Source organism: Pogona vitticeps, chromosome 5 (assembly GCF_051106095.1).
Source record: "Pogona vitticeps strain Pit_001003342236 chromosome 5, PviZW2.1, whole genome shotgun sequence".
Taxonomy (NCBI): Eukaryota; Metazoa; Chordata; class Lepidosauria; order Squamata; family Agamidae; genus Pogona; species Pogona vitticeps.
The window spans coordinates 65509936-65536432 of record NC_135787.1 but is presented as its reverse complement, the minus strand read 5'-3'; the positions used below and the strand labels follow the sequence as shown (position 1 = coordinate 65536432).

At 42.5% G+C, this 26497-nt stretch overlaps 1 protein-coding gene across 3 annotated transcripts in view; it reads left to right on the top strand.

Moving 5' to 3' along the window:
* Nucleotides 1–20352, top strand: part of ZDHHC2 (zDHHC palmitoyltransferase 2) — a 53988-nt gene extending 33636 nt beyond the window's left edge. For all 3 annotated transcript variants that reach the window (XM_073001322.2, XM_020791459.3, XM_078394643.1), the window contains exons 7-13: nucleotides 21–141; nucleotides 11879–12011; nucleotides 12105–12231; nucleotides 12358–12450; nucleotides 14467–14579; nucleotides 17524–17602; nucleotides 17767–20352. In XM_073001322.2, the coding sequence (XP_072857423.1) occupies nucleotides 21–141; nucleotides 11879–12011; nucleotides 12105–12231; nucleotides 12358–12450; nucleotides 14467–14579; nucleotides 17524–17564 (628 nt within the window). In that variant the 3' untranslated portion in view covers nucleotides 17565–17602; nucleotides 17767–20352. The remainder of the gene's footprint in view (nucleotides 1–20; nucleotides 142–11878; nucleotides 12012–12104; nucleotides 12232–12357; nucleotides 12451–14466; nucleotides 14580–17523; nucleotides 17603–17766) is intronic.
* The last annotated feature ends 6145 nt before the right edge of the window (nucleotides 20353–26497 follow it).

The window sequence follows — 26497 nt, the reverse complement described above, 5'->3', positions numbered from 1 at the left end:
GCTTTCTTTCTTTTTTCTAGGGTGAACAATTGTGTCGGATTCTCCAATTACAAATTTTTCCTTCTTTTTCTGGCATACTCTCTTTTATATTGCCTTTTCATTGTTGCAACTGATTTACAATATTTCATTAAATTTTGGACCGTAAGTGTTAAATAATTTCCTGGTCAAAAATACTTAGATGAGAAAACATACATTTATTTGATTACTGCTATTTTTAGGTTTCAGTCCAAGATGGAATTACTGGAGTGCACACTTATTGAACACAGTGTGACATATTGTCCAACTTACATGAAAGAAATTAAATGATTCATTGGTATGTATTTGTAAATCAGCTGGCTGGTTACCTCAGTGGTTTAGGTATTTGGCTGTAGAATCAGAGGTTGGAAGTTCAATTCCCCACTGTGCCTCCTGAGAGTAGAGCCAGCCTGTGTGACCTTGGGCAAATTGCACAGTCCCAGATGTCCCCAGAAAAAGGAAATGGTAAACCACTTCTGAGTATTCTCTACCTAGAAAACCCTTGAAAGGGTCTCCATAAGTCAGAATTGACTGGACAGCACACAATTATTATTATTCTATTTGTAAATCAGGTATTCCTAACACTATCCTAGTTTCTTGAGCTGTTTGTATACTGTATTTATGTACAGATACAGGTGTGGTTGTGCTTTTAGGATAGAAGGAACAGTAACGAGTAAACTTGTTACTGGAATTTTGTTGTTCTTCGTAGTGGTCTCTGTGAATGCACACAAATGAGTTATCCTGCGCCTGCGCAGAAACGTCTGGAAGATTCTAGAGCTTAAGAAAAAAAGAGTCTGTTAGCTCCCTCCCCCGCGGGGTATATAAGCCCCGCCTCCTCCATCTTCCTTTCAGTTCCTCTTTTTCCGCCATTCCTATAGGACGTAGGAAGAGCAGAGCTATCGACCGTTAAGTACTTAGCTAGCTAGCTACCTTTTTCTCTTGTTTTATTATTTACTTTCTCTTACTTTAATGGTTATTTGACAGAACTTGCTAATTTTAAGTTACTTCTTTTGTTCTGTCGCGTTCCCCCCCCCCGATCAACGATCCCCCCTTTTTCTTTTTTGTTTATGGCCCCTCGGGGCTTCAAGCAGTGTGTCGTCTGCTCCCAAAAAATCCCTTTATCAGACGGACACGATAAATGCTTGTTTTGTCTTGGAGAATCGCATCAAGATCAGTCTTGCTCTGCTTGCAAAGGTTTTTCAAAGCAAGCAATTAAGCTGAGGCGCCAAAGACTTTGAGCTTTCCTTTACGAAAAGACTCAGTCTCCAAACATGGAAAGCGGCTCCCTCACAGCACTGACCTCCGCATGCTGAGGCTTCTAAACAGGACTCTTCGGCAGACCAACCACTGCTTACCGTCTCTGTGCCGGTTAAGGCTAAGGACGCTTCCAAACCACCAAAAGCCAAACCGCCTTCACGCCCTGCAAAAAAGAAAGCTACCAATAGAAACCAGCTAAGTTGCCTGTTGTACCTCCTCCTACTCCTTCGATATTGCTCGAGGAGTCTTCGAGGGAAGCAATTGGACTCTCTGATACAGAGGAGCACATTCCTTTAGCCCAGACGGCTCAAGAGCATAGGTGCATGCTACCAAACTCGGGCCGATTTGAGGCTGAGCCAGACGCCAGCCGGGCCGTTGCCCATTCAAGCCCTTGATACTCATGGCAGTCTGATACCGAGTTTCCATCTGAACGGGAGTCTGATCGTGAAACTCCTAGGAAGCATACCGCAAAGCGCAAAAATATCGCTCCGTGCCAGCCTCAGGATGGAGGCGATGGGTACTATCCGCAAGGACTACCACAGTTTGGCCACTCTTTTATGCTCCATTCCAATCGTGTCCGAACCCAGGCTACGCCTACCAGCTGGAGCTGCAGACACAAGTACCATGGCACCATACCGTGGCTTCCTCTATCCCGTGTCAGCCACATACTCAACAGGAATTTTCTACACCTCAAGCACCATCTCGTAAGAGGCAATTTCCCACGGTACCTACAGCATTTCCCAAGCATGCTAAGTACAGTGGAGGACATTCTTTGGTTTGAGCCACAACACTCTACTCCGGTCCTGATGCCCACGATACTGTGCCCTTCTCCCAGTCCACCCAATCGGATGTGGGAATGGCACCAGAAGACGTGGTACCAAGGCGTTCTCCTTCGATCACTTCACAGTCTAATCCATCTACGGTGTCCACTGACTCTGACGCCCCTGACACTGCTGCCCAAGGCTCATCATCTCAGCCCTCGTCAGAGGACTTTTCATCTTATGTACAGCTTATTATGCGGATGGCGAAAACCCTACAGCTTGATGCACAAATCCCTCAACAAGAACGGGACCTTGTTTTCCATGATATGGAACAGGACAAAACCTCACCTCCTAGCCTCAGTCTCATTCCTGCTCTGTTTGAGCTGGTAAAATCTTCTTGGGACAAACCTCCTACATTGGTACAGGTCCCACGCAAGCTTGAGCATCACTGTAAGACTCATGGTTCAGACTCTGACTTTCTGGCCAAGCATCCTTCATCCAATTCCATTGTGGTCGAAACTACTCAGTACAAATCCTGTACCAGATCATCAGTTACACCTGTTGACAAAGCCGGAAAGAAATCGGACACCTTTGGTAAGAAGCTGTATTCGTTCGCCGCAATGCTGATTAAAATTGCTAACTACTAGGCCGCCATGGGCACCTATCAGAAGCACTTGTGGGACAGGGTAGTTCCAGTACTGCAATCACTACCTGACCCCGCAAAAGCAGAAGCCCTTAACGTTTATGAAGAGGCTAACATCCTTACCAGGCAACAGCGATTTGCTGCAAAACATACAGCTGATATCGTTTCTGAATCCATGCTGACTGCCATTGCTGTTAGACGCCACGCTTTGCTTCGAACAGCCAACATCCTTGAAGAGACTAAAACCAAGATTGAAGAACTTCCCTTCGATGCTGTGGGACTATTCAACTCTAAAACTGATGAGACTATGGACAATATCCATAAGATGAGAAAGACGACAAAGTCTTACGTACCATACCAGCCGTATAGGTACCAAAAGTTTGCCTACAAAAAGCCACAGTACCAATCGTCTACTCAGTACCAGCCCTCTCGGTACAGTAAGCAACAGCAGGACCTCACTTACCAAGTTCAGCAGCCTCCTGCGCCGTTGTTCAAGCAACAACACTTTCGTAGCCCTAAGCAGTCCTTTCGCAAGACTCAGCATAAGGGTAAGCAGTTCTCATGAATCTACCTCCTATACAAGATTATCTCCATTCTTACGAGAATGGAAAAACATCACTACTGATAAGGTCTTTAGTATCATTCAACATGGATATAGGATAGAATTTTTCCACATCCCTCCACCAAATTCAATCAGGCCTACTCCCTTTTCCAAGCCGCTGCATTTGGAAATCTCATCCCTGTTATCTAAAGAGGCCATAATCCAAATTCCATCTGACAGTACCAATGGTTTTTTCTCACACTACTTTGCAGTCCCCAAGAACGATGGGGGCATAAGGCCCATCATGGACTTAAGAGACCTCAACCGGTACATACTTCACAAGAAATTCCGTATGTTCACCCTTGACTCCATTCTTCCCCTCTTGTCTCAGGGAAACTGGTTCGTCACCTTCGATCTGCAGGACGCATATTTCCATATCTCCATCCATCCGTCTCATCAAAAATTCCTCCGGTTCCGGTTCCACCACGATACCTTCCAATTCACTGCCTTACCATTCGGGCTTTCAATGGCCCCCAGGACATTCACAAAATGCATGGCACCAGTCGTTGTGTACCTACGAACCCAAAGGATAAAAATCTTTCCTTACATCGACGACTGGCTTCTGGTGGCCCCATCCTATCACGAAGCGCTCTTGGCCATGAGATTCACCCTGTCCATTCTAAAGAAATTAGGACTAAAAATCAATGCAAAAAAAATCCAATCTCATACCCTCTCAAGTAGTCTCCTACATAGGAGCAACCTTGGACTCTGTTCGCACAATGGCTTTTCTCCTACCACAACGGATTCGAAAGATCAAAGCAGCCTTGCGCAAGCTCAAGCCGTGTACCATACTTACAGCACACTACATCCAACATGTTCTAGGGCGCATGGCATCCACTACCACGGTGGTACCGTACGCCAGACTCGAACTCAGACACCTGCAGTCTTGGTTCATCACCCAGTTCGATCCCGTGACAGACCCGCAGTCCAAGAGGTTGAGAATCCTTCTTCAGGTCGTGCGGTGCCTCGCTGGTGGTCCAGCTCCCGCAACCTGTCACGGGGAAGACCGTTCCACTCTCCTCACCTGTCTGTACAGGTCGTCACCGACGCCAGCCCCTCAGGTTGGGGCACGCATTGCCAGAACCTCCGTGCTCACAGTCTTTGGGCCCCAACCCAAAAGACCGTGCACATCAACCAGCTAGAACTGCTAGCCGTCATGAAGGCTTTTCAATCCTCCCTTGCATCCAAGGCCATGCCGTGCAACTGGTAACGGACAATACTACAGTGATGCACTACATCAACAGGCAAGGTGGAACGCGATCACCACATCTCCTCCAACTGACCATCAAGTTTTGGAAATGATGTCGCTCCCACGATGTTTTCCCACAGGTGATCCACATCGCTTCCAAGGACAATTCTCTGGCAGACCACCTGAGCAGGCTCCCTAACAGGATGCACGAGTGGGCATTGAACCACACAGTCTTTCGCGATATCTGTGCACGATGGGGACAGCCCACCCTGGATCTTTTTGCGTCCCACCACAACACCAAGTGTTTCTGATATTGCTCCAGGGCAGGCATGGATGCCGCCTCCCTGGGAGACGCCTTCCTCACACCATGATTGGGGGAACTAACGTACCTGTTTCCTCCAAAACCACTGCTTCTCAGGACTGTGACCAGGATAATGTGGTACGGTACAGATGCAATCCTCATTGCCCCTTGGTGGCTGAGGCAACCGTGGTTTGCTCACCTATCAGACAGCACAAGAAGTTTACTGCCTTCCGAAGATACTGTCCCTCCTGTCACAGAACAACGGGGCTCTCCTCCATTCCGATGTTCGGTCCCTTTGCCTGACAGCATGGAGGATAACCCCCGCTTCCGCGAGGTGCTAAACCATGCATGAAAGCCCTCTACCTCATGCTTATATGAAGGCAAATGGAAAGCCTTTATCAAGTTTGCCCAATCTAAGGGCATGACCACAGTACCAGCTTCTCTAAGTACGGTACTTACCTTTCTGCTGCATCTCTTCAATTTGGGACTTGCTCATTCCATGCTTAAAGTTTACATTTCAGCGATTGTAGCACACCAGCCTCCTCGTTCATACTCTGCGAGGCTTTTTTCTGACCTTACACTCAAAAGATTTTTAAAAGGTCTCCAAAACATATGACCACCCTTCCAAACCATTGCACCCCAATGGTCTCTTCTGCTGGTCTTAGAGGCCCTTACTAAACCTCCATTTGAACCAATGGCTACGTGCTCTGAAAAACTTCTTTCCTTGAAGACAGCTTTCCTAGTAGCCATTACTTCAGCCAGATGAGCAAGCGAGATTGCTGCCCTAAGGTCGGACCCTCCGTACCTGCAGATGCACCCAGATAAAGTTACCTCATACATGGACATTTCCTTCCTACCAAAGTTGGTGTCAGAATTCCATGTCAATCATCCTATTGTGCTCCCCCCACGGAGTATATAAGTCCCGCCTCCTCCATCTTCCTTTCAGTTCCCTAATCCGCCGTTACCATAAACTAGATAAGCATGGTATCATAGAACAGTACCGTGACGGATAGAGGGGAGGAAGGGAGGGATGTGTGAATTCACAGAGTACCATTAGAAGAACCAAAGTTACAGGTAAGTAACCTAACTTTCTTTGTAGTGGTCTCTGTGAATGCACACAAATGGGTGAATAGCAAGCTGTACTCACCGGCAGGAGGGCCGTCACGGTATCATAGATGACAGTATCGCGTGTCCAAACGCTGCATCATTTCTGGCTCTGACATCCAGTTGGCAGTGTCTGGTAAACGTCAGAGGGGTAGCCCAGGTGGCTGCTTTGCAAATGTTCTGCAGTTGGACACCTTTAAATAGGGCTGTCGAGGTGGAAACCGCTCTGGTGGAATGTGCCTTTAAGCCCTCTGGATGGGGTTTCTTGCCCAGCTGGTAAGCTAGGTGAATGAGCTGAGCAATCCACCGTGATACTGATTAAGAAGAAGCAGGAGCACCTTTGCGTGGTCCGTGGTAACATAAGAAGAGACTCAGAGAGCGTCGGATGGACTTGGTGCAGTGTAGGTAGAAGGCAAGGACCCTTCTAACATCAAGAGAATGAAGTTTGAGCTCCAGAGGTGTAGTTGGAGATGGGAAAAAGGTTGGAAGCTGGGCTACCGCACTCCCCGCAACCCAGCCACTTCTCTTCCGGAGCTGGCCGACTTTGTCTCCGCGGCACAGTTGGGATCCCCGAGGCTTTTGGTCTTGGGTGATTTCAACGTGCAGAGGTTTCGGGGCCAGCTCTTGAGTTCCTGGAAACCATGGCTTCCTTGAACATGTCCCAACATGTCAATGGCCCCACCCACGTGGGTGGTCATACATTGGACCTGGCTTTTCCACCAGTTGGAGTGAGTGTGGTCTGATGGTGACCAACCTAGTGTCGGTCCCCTTGTCATGGTCAGATCACCACCTGATAAAATGTAACCTCACAGTGGCTCTCCCCCCTCGCAGGGAGCAGGGACCTATTGTCACAGTCCGCCCTCGAAGGCTACTGGATCCTGTTGGATTCCAGGATGCCATGAGAGGTGTTACGGCTGACCTGGCTAGCGCTCCTGTCGAGGCTCTGGTTGATAGCTGGTCCACCGCTGCGACCAGGGCCATAGACACGATCGCGCCTAAACGCCTTCTCCGTCGTAGAGCTCGCCCGGCGCCCTGGTTTAACCAGGACCTTCGGGCGCTGAAGCGTATGAGAAGGCTAGAGCGTAGATGGAGGAAGAACCCGACGGATTGTAATTGGATAGCTGTTAAGGTTGCAGCTAACCTTTACCTGAATAAGGTAAAGGCTGCATGTCGATCTTTGTTCGCTAACTGGGTAAGCGAAGCGTCAAATCAGCAGGCGGAATTATTTCGTATAGTGCGTGACCTATCCGGAACTGGTTCAGGTGATAGGCCTCCCCCTAGTTTTTCACCTGACCAGTTTGCAGCCTTCTTTAAATCTAAAGTGGAGACCATCTGCCGGGAGCTCTCTCCTATTTTGAATACAGTGAGTCGAGCAGAGATGTCCAGCGCTCCGTCTTGCCCGGTAACTTTTGACAACTTTCAGCCTGTCACGCCTGATTCTGTGGCCAGGGTGCTTGATCGTTGTTGAGCCACCACCTCCTACTTGGACCCTTGCCCGGCCTGGCTAATCAAAGCAGCCAGGCCGATAACAACAGAATGGGCCACTGCAATAATAAATGGGTCTTTCCTTGAGGGTAGGCTTCCTTCTGCCCTCAAGGAGACACTCATTAGGCCCATAAGAAAGAAATCCAGTTTGGCGGCGGACGAAATTGGCAATTACAGGCCCGTCGCCAATGTTTCTTTCATGAGCAAAGTGGTCAAGAGGGCGGTGGCTGACCAGCTTCAAGAACATTTGGACAAAACAGATGCCCTGGATCCATTTCAGTCAGGCTTCAGGCCGTACCACAGTACAGAGACGGCATTGGTCGCCCTGTATGATGACCTGTTGAGGGAGGCTGACAGGGGCAAAATGTCTCTGTTGGTCCTCCTTGACATCTCGGCGGCCTTCGATACCGTCGACCACGGTATCCTCCTGGGGAGGCTCTCCGAGTTGGATATCGGTGGCCTGGCCCTTGCCTGGTTCCGCTCCTTCTTGGAGGACCGCCCCCAGAGAGTGCAGCTTGGGAGAGTATTTTGGCCCTGTGGAGCCTCAATTGTGGGGTTCCACAGGGGTCGACTATTTCCCCAATGCTGTTTAACATCTATATGAGGCCGCTGGGTGGGGTCATCAGGGGGTGTGGAGCATCGTGTCATCAATATGCTGATGACACCCAGTTCTACATCTCCTTTTCACCAACTGCAGGTGATGCTGTCCTGTCCCTTCAGTGCTGCCTGGAGGCCGTACTGCAGTGGATGCGGGAGAACGGGCTGAGGCTGAACCCGGACAAGACGGAAGTTCTGAGGGTGGGCGGCCCTGTGGATGGTGGCTTCGGCGGCCCCCTCATGTTTGGGGGGGCGGCCCTGGCCACGAAGAGTGGGGTCTGCAGCCTGGGGGTACACCTGGACCCGACGCTCACCATGGAATCGCAGGTGGCGTCAATAGTCCGCACCGCCTTATTCCACCTTTGGCGGATTGCCCGGCTGCGACCTTACCTCGACACGGGGGCGCTCACTACCTTAGTACATGCGCTCGTAATCTCTAGATTAGATAACTAACGCGGTCTACGTGGGGCTTCCTTTGAAGCTGATGCGGAAACTTCAGGTGGTGCAGAATGCAGCAGCCAGACTCCTTACTGGAGTGAGAAAACACCATCATATTTCTCCTATTCTGGCCATGTTGCACTGGCTGCCCATCCGTTTCCGCATTGACTTCAAAGTGTTAATGCTTACATACAAGGCCCTAAATGGTTTAGGACCTTGATACTTGGCGGAACACCTACTCCCACCTAGTTCTACTCGGATCACCCGCATGAGCTAGGAGGTGAGGCTGAGGAGCCTAATGCTGAGGGAGGCCCGGAAGGAAAGTACACAAAACCGGGCCTTCTCAGCGGTGGCTCCTCGCCTCTGGAATAACCTTCTCCAGCGATTCGTGCGGCCCCTCCACTGGGCACCTTTAAGAGCCAACTAAAGACATGGTTGTATGTTCAGGCCTTCCCTCCTGTCAGTACTTAATTTCTTCTTTCTCCTTCTATTTATTTTTTGTTTTATTATTGCATGTCTCATTGTCTGTTTGTTAAATTTCTATGGTCTATTGTATATTTTTATTGGAAGCCACCCAGAGTGGTCGACCAGACCAGATGGGCAGGATATAAATCAAATCAAATCAAATCAAATCAAAGAAAGAAAGAAAGAAAGAAAGAAAGAAAGAAAGAAAGAAAGAAAGAAAGAAAGAAAGAGCTACAATGTAGTTAGCTAAGTTGGGTGCCAGTTAAGTTGCATTCAGTTCTTCTTTGTGATCCACATCTGCGTGGAGTCTCATCAGAAAGCTCTAGAGCTTCTGCAGTAGCAAAAAACATTAGAATAAGGCCCCTCCCCCCTCGTATAAGTACCTTGGCACAAAGGCTCCCCTTCCAGTTTCTTTCACCTGTTGCATTGAGAGCCTCATAGTTCTGCTTCTTTGAGTAAAAGAGAGAGTTTATTTCTTGATTCCTTCCTGTTATCAATCTTTTTTCCTTTAAACTTTTAGATCAAATTCATTATCATCAGAAATATTTCCTTTCTACCTCATTCGGCCTCCGGCCACAGTACCCATCCCCAATCTTTACTTTTTCTCCTCAAATTATTTTCTCCTATTTATAGCCTTTTTGGGCCCGTTTAAACTCTGTGTGGTCTGTGATAACAAAACACAGTGGAGCCCCTCTTGACGACGATAATGCATTCCAGCAAAATCGCTGTTAAGTGAAATCGTTGTCAAGCAAAAAAATAAATAAATCCTCATTGGAATGCATTGAAAACCGGTCAATGCATTCCAATGGGGGAAATACCTCATCGTCCAGCGAAGATTGCCCATACAGAACTGCTGATCAGCTGTTAAAAATCGCTGTAAAGTGAAGCTTCCATCCGGAAAGCAGCCATTTTGAGGAGGGAGGGAAGCCAATTTGCGGAGCTGTAAAGCAGCCATTTTGAGAAGGGAGGGAAGCCATTTTGCGGAACCAGAAAAAACAGGCTCCTAATCAACGTAAAGCGGATTTCTCCCATTGGAACCATTGTTTTGCGATTGCAAAAGACTCCCAGAAACTGGCGATTTTGCTGGCGCTGGCCCTGTGCGGGGGTGGGGGGAGCGTGGCAAGGGTCCTGGAAGGCTCCTTCGGACCCTTGCCACGCTACCCCCACCCCCCCACGGGGCCAGGGGGGGTAAAATCACCAGCTTCTGGGAGTGTTTGGAGGCTCCCCAAGCCTCCAAACACTCCCAGAACCTGGCGATTTCGCCAGTGCTGGCCCTGTGCAGGGGGGGAGCATGGCAAGGGTCCTGGGAGGCTCCCTCAGACCGTTGCCACGCTCCCCCCTCCCTCCCACGGGGCCAGGGGGGTTAAAATCGCCAGCTTCTGGGAGTGTTTGGAGGCTTGGGGAGCCTGCAAACACTCCCAGAAGCTGGTGATTTCGCCGCTGCTGTCCCTGTGCGGGGGGGCATGGCAAGGGTCCTGGGAGGCTCCCTCAGACCCTTGCCATGCTCCCCCCACCCCCCCATGGGGCCAGGAGGTTAAAATCCCCAGCTTGTGTAAGTGTTTGGAAGGTCCCCAAGCCTCCAAACACTCCCAGAACCTGGCGATTTCGCCGGTGCTGGCCCCGTACGGGGTTGGGAGGAGCGTGGCAAGGGTCCTGGAAGGCTCCCTCAGACCCTTGCCACGCTCCCCCCCCCACGGGCCACGGGGTTAAAATCGCCAGCTTCTGGGAGTGTTTGGAGGCTCCCCAAGCTTCCAAACACTCCCAGAAGCTGGCGATTTCGCTGGCACTGGTCCCGTGCGGGGGTGGGAGGAGCATCGCAAGGGTCTGAGTGAGCTTCCAGGACCCTTGCGACGTTCCCCCCCACCTGGAAGGTGGTGATTTTGCCGGCGCTGGCCCCGTGGGGGGTGGGGGAGCCTCGCAAGGGTCCTGGAAAGTTCACCTGGACCCTTGCGACGCTCCCCCACGGGGCCAGCGGCAACGAAATTGCTGCCTTCGGGGAAGTGCGTCTTATGGTGCAAAAATATGGTAATTGTTGTCTCTCCATTACTTTTTTTAAAAAATGATGCTTAAGGTAGCATATCATGATTAAGGATAATATAAAACTGTAATAAAGCTACCTTAAGTTCCTTTTTGAATAGAAATAACATTAGATAGATAGATAGATAGAGAGGGAGAGAGAGAGAGATCAGTTAAGCATATGTCAGTTGAGCTGGCTGGCATATTTGTAACTCAGTTTACTTTTTTTCTGGTGGGTGGTTTCGAACTGTCTGTATTTCTCAGAAGGATCCTTGGCATCATTGTATAAAATAAAAATTCCTGATATATATCTTCATAGGTCAACAGATACACCAGTTCCTCTAGATTTACAGTGGTGCCCCACATGATGACAACCCCGCAGAACGACAAAATCATGACGATGACTTTTTTGCTATTGCTATAGCGATCGCAAAACAATGTTTCCTATGGTGGATTTTCGTTTGACGATGATTAGGTCCTTGTTTTGCAAACCGTTTGTTCACAAAATGACAATTTTTCCGGCTCTGCAAAATGGCTGCCGTGTGTTTTCCAGACCCATGCTTCGAAGGGCAGTCATTTTAACAGCTGATCGGTGCTCGGAAAATGGCTTCCCCATAGGCAATATTCGCTGGACGACGAGGTAATTTCCCCATTGGAACGCATTAAATGGGTTTCAATGCATTCCAATGGGGAATTGTTTTTCACATGACGATGATTTTGCTTAACAGCAATTTTCCTGGAATGGATTATCGTCGTCATGCGGGGCACTACTGTACAAGTCTTCTAGTAATTCTGTAAACCTACTAATAAATCAGTACAGTATTCCATGGCACCAAACATACCTAAAATGTTCCCTTTCTTATACTTCTGAAATGAATTGCATGTGACAGATAAACAAATTATGTGTATAATATTTGGTGATTTTAAAATATATTTATAGATGTACAGTATATGTACTATTTGTCTTTCACTGCATTCCAACAACTGTTGTTTTCTTTCTTTATAGAATGGCCTTCCTGATACTCAAGCCAAGTTCCATATCATGTTTTTATTCTTTGCTGCAGCCATGTTCTCTGTCAGCTTGTCCTCTCTCTTTGGATATCATTGTTGGTTAGTCAGCAAAAACAAGTCAACATTAGGTAAATACTGTTTCATTTTATTAATAATCTATTCTCTCTCTTGAGTTGTGTTGCTTTATATGGATTAAGAAATATTAATATCTTTTTTTTAAGAGGCATTCCGAGCTCCTGTTTTTCGACATGGGACAGATAAGAATGGCTTCAGCCTGGGCTTCAGCAAAAATCTAAGACAGGTCTTTGGAGATGAGAAAAAATATTGGCTGTTGCCAATATTTACCAGGTAGGAGCTATATTTGGAAGACAGTTGTTAATCCCAAATAATGGGGAGCACATTCATATTTTGAAGCTAATTCTTACATCAAAAGTTTCAATTTTTGTTCTGTGGAATCTTATTTGCACCGTTTAGCTTAGGTGATGGGTGTTCCTTTCCTACTTGCCTCGTTAATCAAGATCTTGAACAAGCTTCTACTCCTGCAGGACACTGTGCTGCAAACAAAAAGTAAGCCCATATTTATTTGCTGCTTATGTTGCTTTTTGTATGTTGTTCATTGCTTAGTACTAGACACAGATTTGTATGTCCATGTGTAAATGTATATTGGCATAGAAACAGAGTCATAAACTGTGGTTTACAACAGTGGTTCTTAACCTTTGTTACTCGGATGCTTTTGAACTGCAACTCCCAGAAACCCCAGTCAGGACAGCTGGTGGTGAAGGCTTCTGGGAGTTGCAGTCCAAAACTCCTGAGTAACTCAAGGTTAAGAACCAGTGGTTTACAATGCATGAATACAGCTCTATCTACTGACATACTTAGAGTTCATCTTCAGTATTAGAAAAAAAAACTTAGTTTAACAGAAAGACAACATTGCTGATGCATTTGCACACATTCAAATATATGCAGTATATAGAATGCTAGATTGTGATAAGAAAATGTATGATATTAATAGTATAATAATTGTGATTATTCTGTGGTGCGCCTTCCATCTTAATGTATGGCAGACCTGTAGCTTACTTCTCTCTTACTCTACTTATGTCACATACATTACAAACAAGCCCAAACTAGTGTTTTTGAGCATTGCTTTGCATGAACCACTGCTAGCTTTCCATCTTACAAGACAATTGATAGAATTAAAAATTATCAAAGCGCATTGTTTTATTTCCTTGTGATCTGTTTACACTGATCAAATGGTATGTTCACCTAGTGAGAAGTTATGTTTGGGCATTAGAATATCATAAACAGGGCTCTTTTTGTTTCAGGTGTCATTTTTGTATTGTAGATGGTTTTAGACCACATGCAGTAAATAAAATAAGTTTAACTATTGTTACTATACAGTATTCCATGAATGTGTGTATAGAGTACAGTGTCTTATGAAAGCCACTGTTCATGTGATAACTCTGTATTGAGCCTGTGAAGGCTGAACCCTTGAATAGTAGCTTTTTATATCATTATAATCAATAACAAATACCATGGAAAAGTCACAGGTCCTTTCATATGCTAAGATAATTAGGTAAAGATGATTCCATACCTCACTTCAGAGGTCTAACTTTTCTCATCTTCATCTATGGTAATGCCAGCTGACATAATACCAAACAACAGAAATCTCTTGATTGTATCAGTAATAAAATGAAACATAGTTTTGAACATATTGATAATTATATCAGTTCTCTTCCAAGGGTGAGATAAATGTAGCTGTTTTCACCTTATGTGAGATAACTTGTTTTTAAGCAATGTATGTAAGATGAACATCTTTAAAACCTTTCCAAGTTGCTTAAAGAAATTAATAATAATACAAGGATGAAAGTTTATCTCCTCGCTTACTACAGCAGAAAATAGTAATCTGTCCCATATACAGTGGTGCCCCGCATAGCGATGTTAACCTGTTCCAGGATTAACGTCGCTATCCGGATTCGTCACTATGCGGGGGGGGGGGACCCATAGGAACACATTAAACTCCGTTTAATGCATTCCTATTGGGGAAAAACTCACTGCTAAGCGGGAATCCTCCATAGGGCCGCCATTTTCACCGCCTCGATAAGTGAGGAATCGGCATGAAAACGCTGCGGGCGGCCATTTTTTTGATCCGGCGGCCATTTTGGAACCACCGATCAGCTGTTTTCTAAACATTGCAATGCGAAGATTGGTAAGCGAAACGCTTACCAATCATCGCAATGCGATGTTTTGCCACCTAAAACATCGCAATGCGATCGCATTAGCGATCGCAAAAAACGCATTGCTATGCGGATTCGTCATTAAACGGTGTGCTCGTTAAGCGAGGCACCACTGTAATATATGTTAATTAACATATGTTTAATATAGCAAACTATGGTTATATTTAACTATATATATGAAAATATATTGACAGAAATGCAAATACAAACACCAAGGGGCTGGAATACTTAGAGGAGAAAGAGTGGCATATCTCTAATGAATTTTTTTCTTCTAACCTCAAATGTGATATTCTTATAATAGTGCAGTGATATCCTTGCTTCTGTTTTAATATTTCATCATTTTTAACAGTGAGAATAATCCTCATTTTCCTGCCAAACCATTACGAGACTCCCAAAGCCACCTCCTTACTGACACTCAATCCTGGACAGAAACCAATGCAAACATTGAAAAGAACAAGCTTGGTAAGAGATTAGCACTTTTCCTTTACTGAGATTTTTCATGGTTGTTTTCTAGACTATTAAGGGTAACATTTGCAACTAAAATAAAATAACTTTTAAAATAAAGGAGCAAGATAATAGTCAGGAAGTAATAAACCTTATGGCAAGATTAAAATGGGGGCACATTTTTAAAATCCCAACTTATTAAATTGTTCAAACTCTCCAGCTTTTATTTATTTATTTTATTTTATTTTATTTTATTTTATTTTATTTTATTTGTATCCAGCCCATCTGGTCTATGCGACCACTCTGAGCAGAGTTTCCTTGTATTGGAAAAACAGCTTAATTACATTTAATTTCCACAATCCATACTTATGACTTACCTCATGTTGAATTCAGAAATCTTAGCTTAAGAAAATAATCATGAATAAGTAGTTCTTGGAAGTGCAGCTTCTTCCAGTGCTGGAATCCCTGCTATTGGTTCTGATCAGAGTAGCGTGAGAAGACAGATCCTTGCTGGTAACTCTGGTGATCCTTCTTTGTGGTCTGCCTGCCATCCCATCTAGGACAGTGAATGTCATCTGGTGCTTAAATGTTATCTGAGCATCTGGAAATCTCCACTGCTGCTTCTAATTACTGATAGAAGGCCAGAGTAGGAATTCCACTTTTCATTCTGTTTGCCACCACTTGCTGTAGCATTCTGCTTGGGAAGGGGAATCCCAGCTGTTGACTCTAATTATGGATTCGAAATAACAGCAGAATCTTCTTGTGTGTTGCTCATTGCCCCAGCCTTGATGATGAGTAATAATGAAAGCAAGTACCTTGCTTTGTCAGCGCTTGTGGAAATTCAGTCTTTTTCTTTTTGCAAAGTAATGTAGAAAGCAAAATATGGACTGGGGGAGATTATGATCATGATGGCAGGAGAGGGGAAGTATATGCTTCATACAGGAGTGAAGTAATTTCCTCCTCAATCACAAGACGCCCCACAGAGGGGGTTTCCTGTTTAGAAGAAGCCTTCCCAAAGAATATGAGGACTGTGAACACATTTAGGTGTCTCCTGGGAAACAACGGAACTCATTGGTTGATCCTTCCACTCCTGAAGCATGATTGGATTGCTTCTGACATAATTAAGAATATTGACCAGCTTTTGTGAAAAATAGATAATGTGGGGCTTACATTTATGTCAGCTAGAACTAATAGCTGCTATCACCTCTATCTCCCTCATCCATCCAAAGTGCAGATAACTCTGCTTATACAAAAGCTGTGAGGATTTTGTCCCCTGGATCTAGGAGGTTCAATAAACAAAACCAGAAAGAATCCCAAGCCTTCTTCCTTAACTGGGGAAATCTCTGGTACGTGAACCAAGCAGATAGGCTGTGAATAGGCTGGATTATATTTAAGAAGGAACTGAAATGTACTACATCTTAAAGAAAAGAGTTACATCACATTACAAAAAAAGGTTAGTGCAAGGTATTAAAATCACAGAGACAAAACAATAAAAATACATAAAGAAACAAGAAAGCAAAAGAGGCATTTTGGCTGTCCAGCACAACCAGAACAGAATCATTATCACTGAAGCAAACTAGCTCGTTACAGTCATCTAGTTGGTTCTCGTTTGCTATTGTACAGGGATCCGTTTTCCCACATGTGAAAGAAGAGATAAAAGGTATCTCTTGCTAGTAATTTAAATCTCCCCAGGGAATCTTATTGTCTGATACCTATGAATTATCAGTAGCAGCCCCACTAACATCACCTTTTGCATGCTTTTTTCATATATTTTTCCACAATGCATAAAATTGAGAACGATGATGATGATGGTTTTATTTTATTTTATTTTATATATATTAGATGCCAAATAATATTTTTAAGACTGGTTTAATCTATGCTGTTGCAAACAACCTAATTGGCTATAAAGCAATAAAGTACTCAATGCATGAAGTGTAAAGCCTTCAGATAGCTCAACGTTCTTCTTGTAGGTTTTGTAAATGTTTTTATTTAATTTGACCATGTCTCTTGGCCTGTGGGAAGGAGCCATCCAATATAAAATGAGGCATTAGCTTACCTCTGTGAAGGTCTATTCTGGTCTACGGAGAAGGAGACATCCAAAAATGGCTTAATTCCTTTCTCAATCCAGTCCAGGCAGGATTGAGCTGTGTGAAGAAAGGAATTAACATTCCTGGATGTCTCCTCTGCAGAGCAGAATAGGTCTTCATAGAGATAAGCCAATGTCCCATTTTACACTACAGTGAAAAAGGCTTCCATGGTGGGTTGCAAATATGTTCTTAATGATTCCATTCCAGAATGTCTGTCAGGGCCAGTTCTGATATAAGAGTAAACCATAGTTTAGTGTTAGGGGAAAAAGCAACAGTATTCTTGGATTCACTCACTCTCTTCTCTGTCATGGTGGCAAGAAGTGTTGGGAAGTGATTACTTCCATTTTAAGTTATGTCATTTTGAGTTATTTGGTTTTGTTATTCTGTATTTCATTATTCTTCAAACATAGCAAATTGGTTTATCACAGGTTATGAAGCTGACTTGCATGAATTTTAAAAAGTAGATGTTAACCATAGTTTAAGGTTTGATGACACACTAAGCTATGATTTATTATTTGACAATGGAAGCTTCTGATCTCTAACTATTTTCCTGCCCCTTGCACTCTGATACAGTTACAACATTGGATACAGCCTTTTTGGATTATATGCTAGTGTGGCAATGGTTTTCATTTACATTAACGCAGAATGAAATTTTCATTCCAGTTAGCCAAACATATTGCCAGATATGATCATTCAAATCATTACTGAAATTTCTATTATTTTAGGCAGTATCTGTTGCTGTTTGAATTTCGCCTCTTTTAGAGTAGTTATGTGTAAAACTAAGTATCAGTAACAACTTGAAGAAGTAGGCTGATCGCCCTTTTAAGAGAAAACAACAAAGAATGATTACTCAAAAGCATTATTTTGTTTCAAAGGTATGAGCAATCCCGCACTAACTATGGAAAATGAAACTTAAGAGCATCCAAGTAAAAATAGAAAGCCTGGATTTTCAAAGTAAGTTATTTTTAAAATGTTTGGTGGCTCCTCTCTTAAATTCTCTCTTTTGTAATCTTTTCTACATCAGGCTATGCATGCTATTTAGGTGGTAAGACACTTTAAAAAATAAATTAACTTGTATTTGGTTTTCAAGCTGATGTGGTCTTTTTTTTTATGGGTAGTTTGTTATTGTTGATGAGAGGCTGAAGGACTCCTCCATAACATCAGCATTCATCAAACAGCTGCTCCAGTCCACTGCTGTGTGGATCTGTCCAGAAGATATTTCAAGACCTAATTCAGCTGTCTTCGTATCATTGCTTGATGACCTGTTGTCATGTGTGTAAAAGAATGTTTTAACACATTCCAAAATATTGTTAAAATACAAAAGGGAAGTCAAGAAAATCATATGTTGGCAAAGCAGGAACACAGGATAACACAGTTCAGAAAAAAAGCCGTTTTTGCAGCGGCATTGATAGCTCAGGTGAGTATATGTATAGCATGAACATGCTCTTGCAGCAGTTCTTAAATCTTTCTCTTGTTTCTGATTACTACCTGCAAGATACCTTTATTCCTGGAAATGGACTGTCAACTTGGATCAGTTTGTTAGGTAGGCTGGGTATAATGAGTGGATCACGTTATTATGTCTAGCTGAGTTAGCAACACAGTTGTAATTCTGAACTGATTGCAGATAACTTGGGTAAACTTGGAAAAGGTTTTGCTTGGTACTAACATCACTACTCTCCTCCCTTCTTACATACTGACTACCTACTTATAGGTAGACTATACTTTGTATCTTCATGGAAAAGCAGGAAAAAAAGTCCACACTTAATTTATATGTGTGTTCGTCAAGGGTATGCAGTTAACCATGCTCAAGGTAATGTTTTGTGAAACTGTAAATGTGCAATAGCTTACTATTTAGTTATACAACTTTAATAGAAATGTTTGTCAATATTGAGAATGCTAGACTTAAAGCTTAACCTAAGTTTGTGCCTGTAATAGGCTTTTTAAATTTACACTACTCTTGTCTCAATTTGATTTACTATCCTTGAACTGCTGCATTCCTCATCATTACCCTGCTGCTGTATATGAGGCAATGTGTATTATCATGTTGCACTCATGCTCATACTATTTATTATTCCTCTGACTATATTTATTAAAAAGCCAAATAGGCCTTGCAGAGACATAGTCACTAAGGTTATCTAGTCTTTCAGGATACTTTTGAAGGATCAGTTTTAAAACCAGCTTTACAATTTCAGAAAGTTCTGAAGCCAAGGAAATGGCAGTTTCACAAACAATGCTTTTATCAGTGCCTTTGCGTGCATGCTGTGTCCAATGGAATTACATACATTTAATGTGTCACATTTTACAGTATGTTGTTTACATAATATAAGTGATCAGATTTGCTAAGAGACTAAATGAGAAAAATGTATGTCTCACTCAAGGGCACAGCTAAGGAACAGATATTGCCGTTTTCAAAATCAGCTTTGTGATCAGTTTACATTGCTTTTATGGGCACAGTACAATATAAACATGGCTCTGTGATGGAACTCTGCAGCTACAGTAGCACTAAGAGTTTTTTCCTTTTCTGTGACCAAGTAAATAGAGTTTTATTCATGATTCTTTGGGGTGGGAAGGTTCTTTAAAAATGAGGTGGCATAATGTCTCTGTGAGTACATCATTACAATTGCAAGAGGATGAATTGGAAAGGTCCGAGCCCTCATCCTTTGAATTGATGTGAAAAACCTTTGCAGGCTCAATCACCAAAAGTGCCAGAACATGAGTTGGGATGTTTAAAAACTTTCTGTGCAATAGCACATGGTTTTACACCACATACAGTATATAGGCATTTTCCAGTCACTGGTTTCCATAGCATAGTCTTTGGATTATTTCATATTTCTGTTCTGACTGGGAAATAATTAGAGGGAAAGGAAAAGCTTCCATTGCTGAATGGAATATGCTGAATAGGGATGAGGTGCCTCCCTTTCTGTAGCTACTTAATTGTCTTGGTTATAGAGAAACAAATAGCACACCTCTGTCCCCATACATTGTGATACAATAATTATGTAAGGCTCTCTTTAAGACTTACCAGCATATATTAAAGATATATGTAAGTTCAAATGAAAATCTGGAATTCTAAACTCCCTGGAACATATTTATTACAAATAAATATAGCTTGTAAGGGATTTTTTTCAATAAAATTTAGAATATACAGTTTAAATATGGCTCTTAGCATCACTTTGTGGAAATGGTGGCTTTTACTTTCCTGACACTAACTTTTTGAGAAGGAAGGGAGATTTGAGCACACAGCTGAGAAGCTAGATTCAAATAGAACATAAGTCGGACCCATAATGGGTGTGGCTGCGACATAGTGATGCACTTCCACATGTCCACATGTTTGATGTTGGCAAAGACAATGTAAATGTAACCTAGATATGATAATGGCTCTTGCACTTTTCAACCTCAGTTGTATTACACTGGAAACAGATTCTGCTGGTTTCTGTGAGCAGTGAAGCTTCCAATAGAAGTGTATGGTTTTGGATTGGGTTGATACTGGTGGTTAGTGAAGATGTAGGGATGAGGTGCCTCCCTTTCTGTAGCTACTTAATTGTCTTGGTTATAGAGAAACAAATAGCACACCTCCTCTGTCCCCATATGGGAGAAAGATGTACATAATCTTAACCCATCACCACCTGCTATACACCTGTGAGACCACAACTTTAATTGAAAACTAGGACTGTCATGTGATTAAAGAAATCTCAATAACTGCATGTGTGTGTTGATGACTTTGTTGCTGCATATACTTATGTTTGCAATATATACTTATGCAAGAAAAAGATTGTTTAGCATCTGCAGCTTCTTTAAAGTATTTGTGTTACACATAAATATTTATTTTACAAATCTGTTATTGTATACAAGCAGTAACAAGCACTTTAGATAGTTTATAGTACAGATAGAGTTACATTCCCAGTGAAAGTTCTGTCTGAGTAGACATGTGTGGGATTGAATTTAGAGTGGCTTACTTCTCAACAGACATTGCTTGAAATCCTATTGCTTAGCATAGTAAGTTGCAACTAAAATAGGCTTGTTGAATTAGTGAACCATCTAGAATTGACTCACCAAATTTCCACTGATTTAATGAGCCTAGTCTAGTTGTGACTTGCAACAGGATTTCAGCCATTCTATAGGATAGCACTGTAAACTTTTTTTTTACGATGTACTCCACCTTATCTCTAAGGAGTTCAAGGTAGCAAGAACAGGTTTGATCAACTGACAGAATATTGCCATCCTGTTTTAATTATTTTGGTTATGTGTGCATAGGATAGATCATGAATATATTTTAAATAGTCTTATAATTCACATTCTGTTACAACACACCCAATATATTATATTTTTAATCTGTATAATTAAGACATTCAATTCAATTTTACAAATGTAGCAGTCAAACCCACATGAGATTTTCTGCAGGTTAAGAATTCTTGATGAATAAAACACTAAGTGCTAGATAGCTCAGTGGTTTAGGTCTCTGGCTGTGGAACCAGAGGTTAGGAGTTCAATTCCTCACTGTGCCTCCTTGACAGGGGCTGGAGTTGATGATCCATAGGGTCCCTTCAAGCTCTGCAGTTCTAAGGATTATTATCATACCCAGCATAACAGCTGTTACTGCCATGTAGAATACATAGACTGTATGCTCAAAGGACTAGTATATCAGGTTGAGGTGCTGGTGTAGTACCACTTGCTATGCCATGCTCAGCCGTTATTTAAGTTAGTTGATTTCTACTAGAACTCCACACTGTTCCTTTGGAAAATCTGCAGGCATAAAACTGAATTGCAGTATCTGTACAAGTTCACAGCCTGGTTCAAATATGAAAAGCTTGAAAACACATATTCTTCAAATAGTTTGTACAGAGACAGTTCTTCATATTTTACATTATAGTATTGTCTAGCCCACAATGACTACCAGATATCAGGCTTCCAAACTGGTAAAATGAATATTGTAAGCAGCTACTAGAATGGTTTGTCTTAGACTGATCACTAAGAGGGCTTGTTGTACAGCACATAAAGTGAAAAGGAGGAAAAGTCATACATGCAGCCCATTTCAAATTCATATTGTAAAAACTGAGATCACCAGAAACCAGCAGCATAGCAAGATAGATTTGTTCCATCTGACAAAACATGGGTTGTTTCTAACTACATTGCCCCATGCTACGCTATCCAGGATGCGTTTTCAGACTCCATCTGGTATTTTTATAAAGCAAACAGATTGATCATGCAGCGTGTGTTACAGACCTAAAACCTGGAATGAAGCAAAACATATTGCCTGTATGTCAGGATTACTGTTTACAGCTGTCTGAAAGTATCAGCTCAGCCAAGTCAGTTTGCACTGTGATGTTCCCATTGGGATATTAGCATAAACATGCATGTGTCTACATAGGAAGTGTTTAACAGACTTGAGAAAAATTTAGCAAGGGGTTAGTCACAAGTAGCACTTCTGTGACATTGTCATCTCTAGCTGTCACCATTTAAATTCTTTGTGCACATCCAGATGGATATTCTACTCATTCCATCCAACATGCTGGTATGTTTTTGTGCCATGAAATGAAGGCATCTGATCTCTGTAATTTGTATGGAGAGAGACTTGATTCTGATAATGATTTCTGCTGATCCAGAGATTTGTGGAGCAGATTATAGGTGATAGAAAACCAGCAACATTACTACCTTCACCTCAGGGTAAATAGTATACCTTGTGTTGAATGTTTTTCAAATGGATGTGTCTGTGCACTACATTGCCAGGGAAGGCCAATTCATTGTATTATTCACAACTTTAGTAGCCTCCTCAAATAAGTGTTTGCCTTTCTCTAAACTCATTTTATGTGCTACATGTCATAGCTAGTAGCCGATAAAGTGCTGCAAACTGGGCACATTTCCCAGGATTGTTGATAATTGCTGCTAGAGCAATCCAATGGTCCCTTAACTCAACTTTAATGCTTGTTCACACAAATGCATCCTCAGATGTTGGGACTGCTTGTGTGAATTGTATCATATTGTATTTAACCAGCCCTTAGATTACTGTAAAGCACAGCTTGGAATGGAAAAGTTATTCATTCTTGCTACTATTGCAGTGTTAAAAAGGGAGTTTGTCATTACAGGTCAAGTTGTTTAAGATGTAACTACTGATGATATCACCTGGCAACATTTAATTTAAAACTGACCCCCCCCCCCTCCAGTTTCAGAGGTTCCCTAGAGATGCCTTTTGACTGGAAGGCCTTTGGGCACCTTTAATATCAGGAAATTGCTGCAGATGGTCCCAGTCTTAAAGGCTTCCCCCATCCCAGTGTTCCCAAAGCCTCCCCCTTCCCCAGAGGAAAAGGGATTCCTAGGAGGCCTTGGAACCTGAAGAGGGGGTAGGAAATTTTAAATTAAATTAATGTCACTGGGTGATGACATCATCGCCATTTACACATAGCAGAGTTGCATTAGCTGGATTTCAGCCACTCTGTCACACTGTGAATGACCTACAACCTGAAAAATCCAACTCAAGATCCATCTAAACTGCTCTTTCAAAATAATTTGGAAACCTTGCAATATAAATGAAAAAACCAAGGGCTGCTAATCATTCCCACTCATTACAGTGTCAATGACATTTCACTATAAGCACCAAACCTCATAGGTAATGAAAGCCTGAACTAGATGACAACAACATGTAATTAGAAGCATAACTCTCTGAAACGATAAAAGACATTTTATTGCCGTCAGGAGGTAAACACAGGCTTCACCTGCAAGTCTGATTAAATTTTGAAGAACTTCATGACTGGAAAGAAAATGGAGCAACAGAAAATGTTTCCTCTAGTGCAGTGGTGTCGAACTGTGGCCCTCCAGATGTTCTTGGACTTCAACTCCCAGAAGCCTTCACCACCACCTCTGCTGGCCAGGATTTCTGGGAGTTGAAGGCCAAGAACATCTGGAGGGCCACAGTTCGACACCACTGCTCTAGTGCATAAATTGATTCCAAGTTATGATTCAGTCCAAGATCATATTAATAGCTACATTTTAATGTATCTATTTTATTTCTATGCTGCCTTTCTCCCGATGAGAGGGCCCATATGCTCAAGAACTGCTAAAATTCCCACAGCTAATTACAATAGATAAGGTGGCAAGTGCATGTTGGGTGCCCAAGGAGCCCCTCATCAATTAATTGCAGGAACATCTATTTCTTTTACTTACAACTAATTAGTCATAATAATTGGCCATTAGTTTTGAATGTTGTGATCACATTAACTAAACAGACCATGTAACACTAGTAGTTTTCCACTGTTTGGTACAACATTATCAGATTATGCCATGCCAGTAGAACGGGAGGTACTATGTGGGATATAGTGTCCAATTAGTGTCTTAATCCCTTCAGATCATGATAAATACCAGGGTATTACAGATTTAAAGGTTTTTATATTTCTTAACATTCTACAAGATGGTATAATGTACCTGAGAGTGAGAATAAGACTATTCAGTTGCTCCTCAGTATTTTTTCAAGTGGGTGATACTGTCTTTTACAGTGTTCATGTTTGAATCTCAAATACTTAGTGAGCCCTAATATTGGCAGTGCACTTCTAAGACCAATATATATATGGCCATTGAAGGAAAACTACCCATTCGTAGCATTTGCTTTTTTTCTAAGGTAACATAACTAGACAGTAGTACTCTGCTTCGGTGTTATGCTTCTATTTGAAACTTGTAAAAATATGTTGAATTTGTGATTTTCAAGGACTCCTATATCTCTGTTCCTGCCTGGTTCATTCAAGCAAGACTAGAGGCAAGAGCCTCCCTTTCCATAATTTTATTTTCTGCATGCAGAGCAACATGACTGCAGAGAAGAGGTTCCTTGCTCTCTACTTAAGACCCCCGATTTTCCAGAATTTTTGCTTGCATGGATAGCCATTATGTGAACAGGCACTCCTCTGCAGCCACATCATTCTCCACATGGAGAATGCAAGTATCGAAAGCAGCTAGCTGCTCCCCTCCTAAGCATGCTGGAGAACCGGGGAAATTACAGTTGAACAGTGGAGCTCTGTCTGGGCAGACCAACAAATCTCAATACTAAGATACAACTTAAGGATCTCCCACCACGGGAGACTACACAAAATACATATAACTACATTTCTGTATCAGGTATATACATCTGAAACTTTATGGAAAAAAATTCTTACTAGTAATGCATTAAACAGGCTCAATCTAGGATTTCTACATTTGAGAAACAGCATTTGTGTTAGAGAGCTGAAAATGAAAACATTAATTACATTTAACTTCAGAGCAGTTAGCTCCAATGATTTAGCTGGCTGCTGTATTGTTTTTCCATTGATTTACATGAATACTGGATGCATGTTTATGTATAAAATGGTTGCTATTGTACTGACTATTGCAAATTAGCCTTTTGGACTACTCAGGGTACTATGATTAGACAAGACCTTCAGTTACCATTGACATATTACCCCATATTTATGCTCCATTTATCATTTCATTTGCTCTTGGTCCTGCTGTGTTCCTTCAATAATGCCAGCAAGACTCTGAAGCAAAAGGAAGAATTGATCTCGGAATGCTTTGCTGCAGAAAAACATTGTGCAGTTCCTGTCATGAAAAACGTATCTGGTGGTTGCCCAAGTATATTTTGCCAAGAAGCAACATTGTACAGTACATAATAGCTATAAAGGCGTTGAACAGAGTGAAAGACCATCTTGCTTTCCTTTTTTGGTACTCTACAAAGTAGTATATGTATTTTTGTATTATATTAACTTGCCGCTGGAGAACAAATTAAAATCTTTAAAACAAATGACAAAGCTGTTGGGTTCTGAATTTGGGAGACAGAAAATGCTTGTGCTACAAAGCAAACACTACTGAAGATGGTTTAACATACATGCTAGTTTACAGTGTAGTAATGTACATTACATACAGGTGGATGCATATTGGCAGTGCAGGCTTTGCCAGCTTTTCCAGTACACAAAGCTTAGGAAAGAGACCCAAAACTGGAGGCCCCAGGAGCTGAATCTGCACATGCACGCACACACATGTCCCTTCATAGCTGCCTTCTGAACTCAGAGTTAGTTATGTAGATGAAGAAGTAGCTATTTAGAGTGGGATACACCTTAGCCGTGTCAAGGTTGTGGGAACATAGGAAGATGCCATATACTGAGTGAGACCAATGATCCATCTAGCTCCAATGAGTTTCAGGCTGGATTCTTCCTTGCAAGGCTAGGGAAAATAAGAGGTAGGGAAGTAGACTGAGAATTAACAAATATATTCCCTTGAAGGCTTCTGGAGACATAGTTTTCCATGTTTAGCCCATTTTTAAAATCAGTGATGGGAGGGCAGGAGGGACCATCTTAGGCCACACAATTTGCACCCATTCTAGATAATACCATAACATTGTGAAGTATATTATCTTGAAGCATTACAGGTTTGAAAGCAGCAGCAAACAAGCATTTACATGAAAAAGGATTTTTAAAAAAACCTGGGGTTATGCAGAGTGCACTACTTACCTAAGAGTGTGCTTGATACATATGTGGTAAGTATGCAGGCTCAACACCATTTATATATAATGTATAAAATAACAATGTTTTCTAGCACAAGATATGACAGCTCAGACTGCAGTGGCACACATGTAGAAAGATATGAATAAAACAGGCAGTTAATTTGCTCTAAGGTTAAAATAGAGTCCTGGTTGGGCATATTTTATTTTGGCCACAGTAAGGTGCCACCCACTATAGCTGTGGATTTTCAACACAGTATATGTCTCTTGATAGGTAGATTTGAGGCCAAAACAACCAAAAATTAAACAGCTAATGCAGGACACATTTAACACTAAAAGGTTACACTGAACAAAAAGAGATTTAGTGGAACTATCGGTCTGTTATGAGCAGAAGG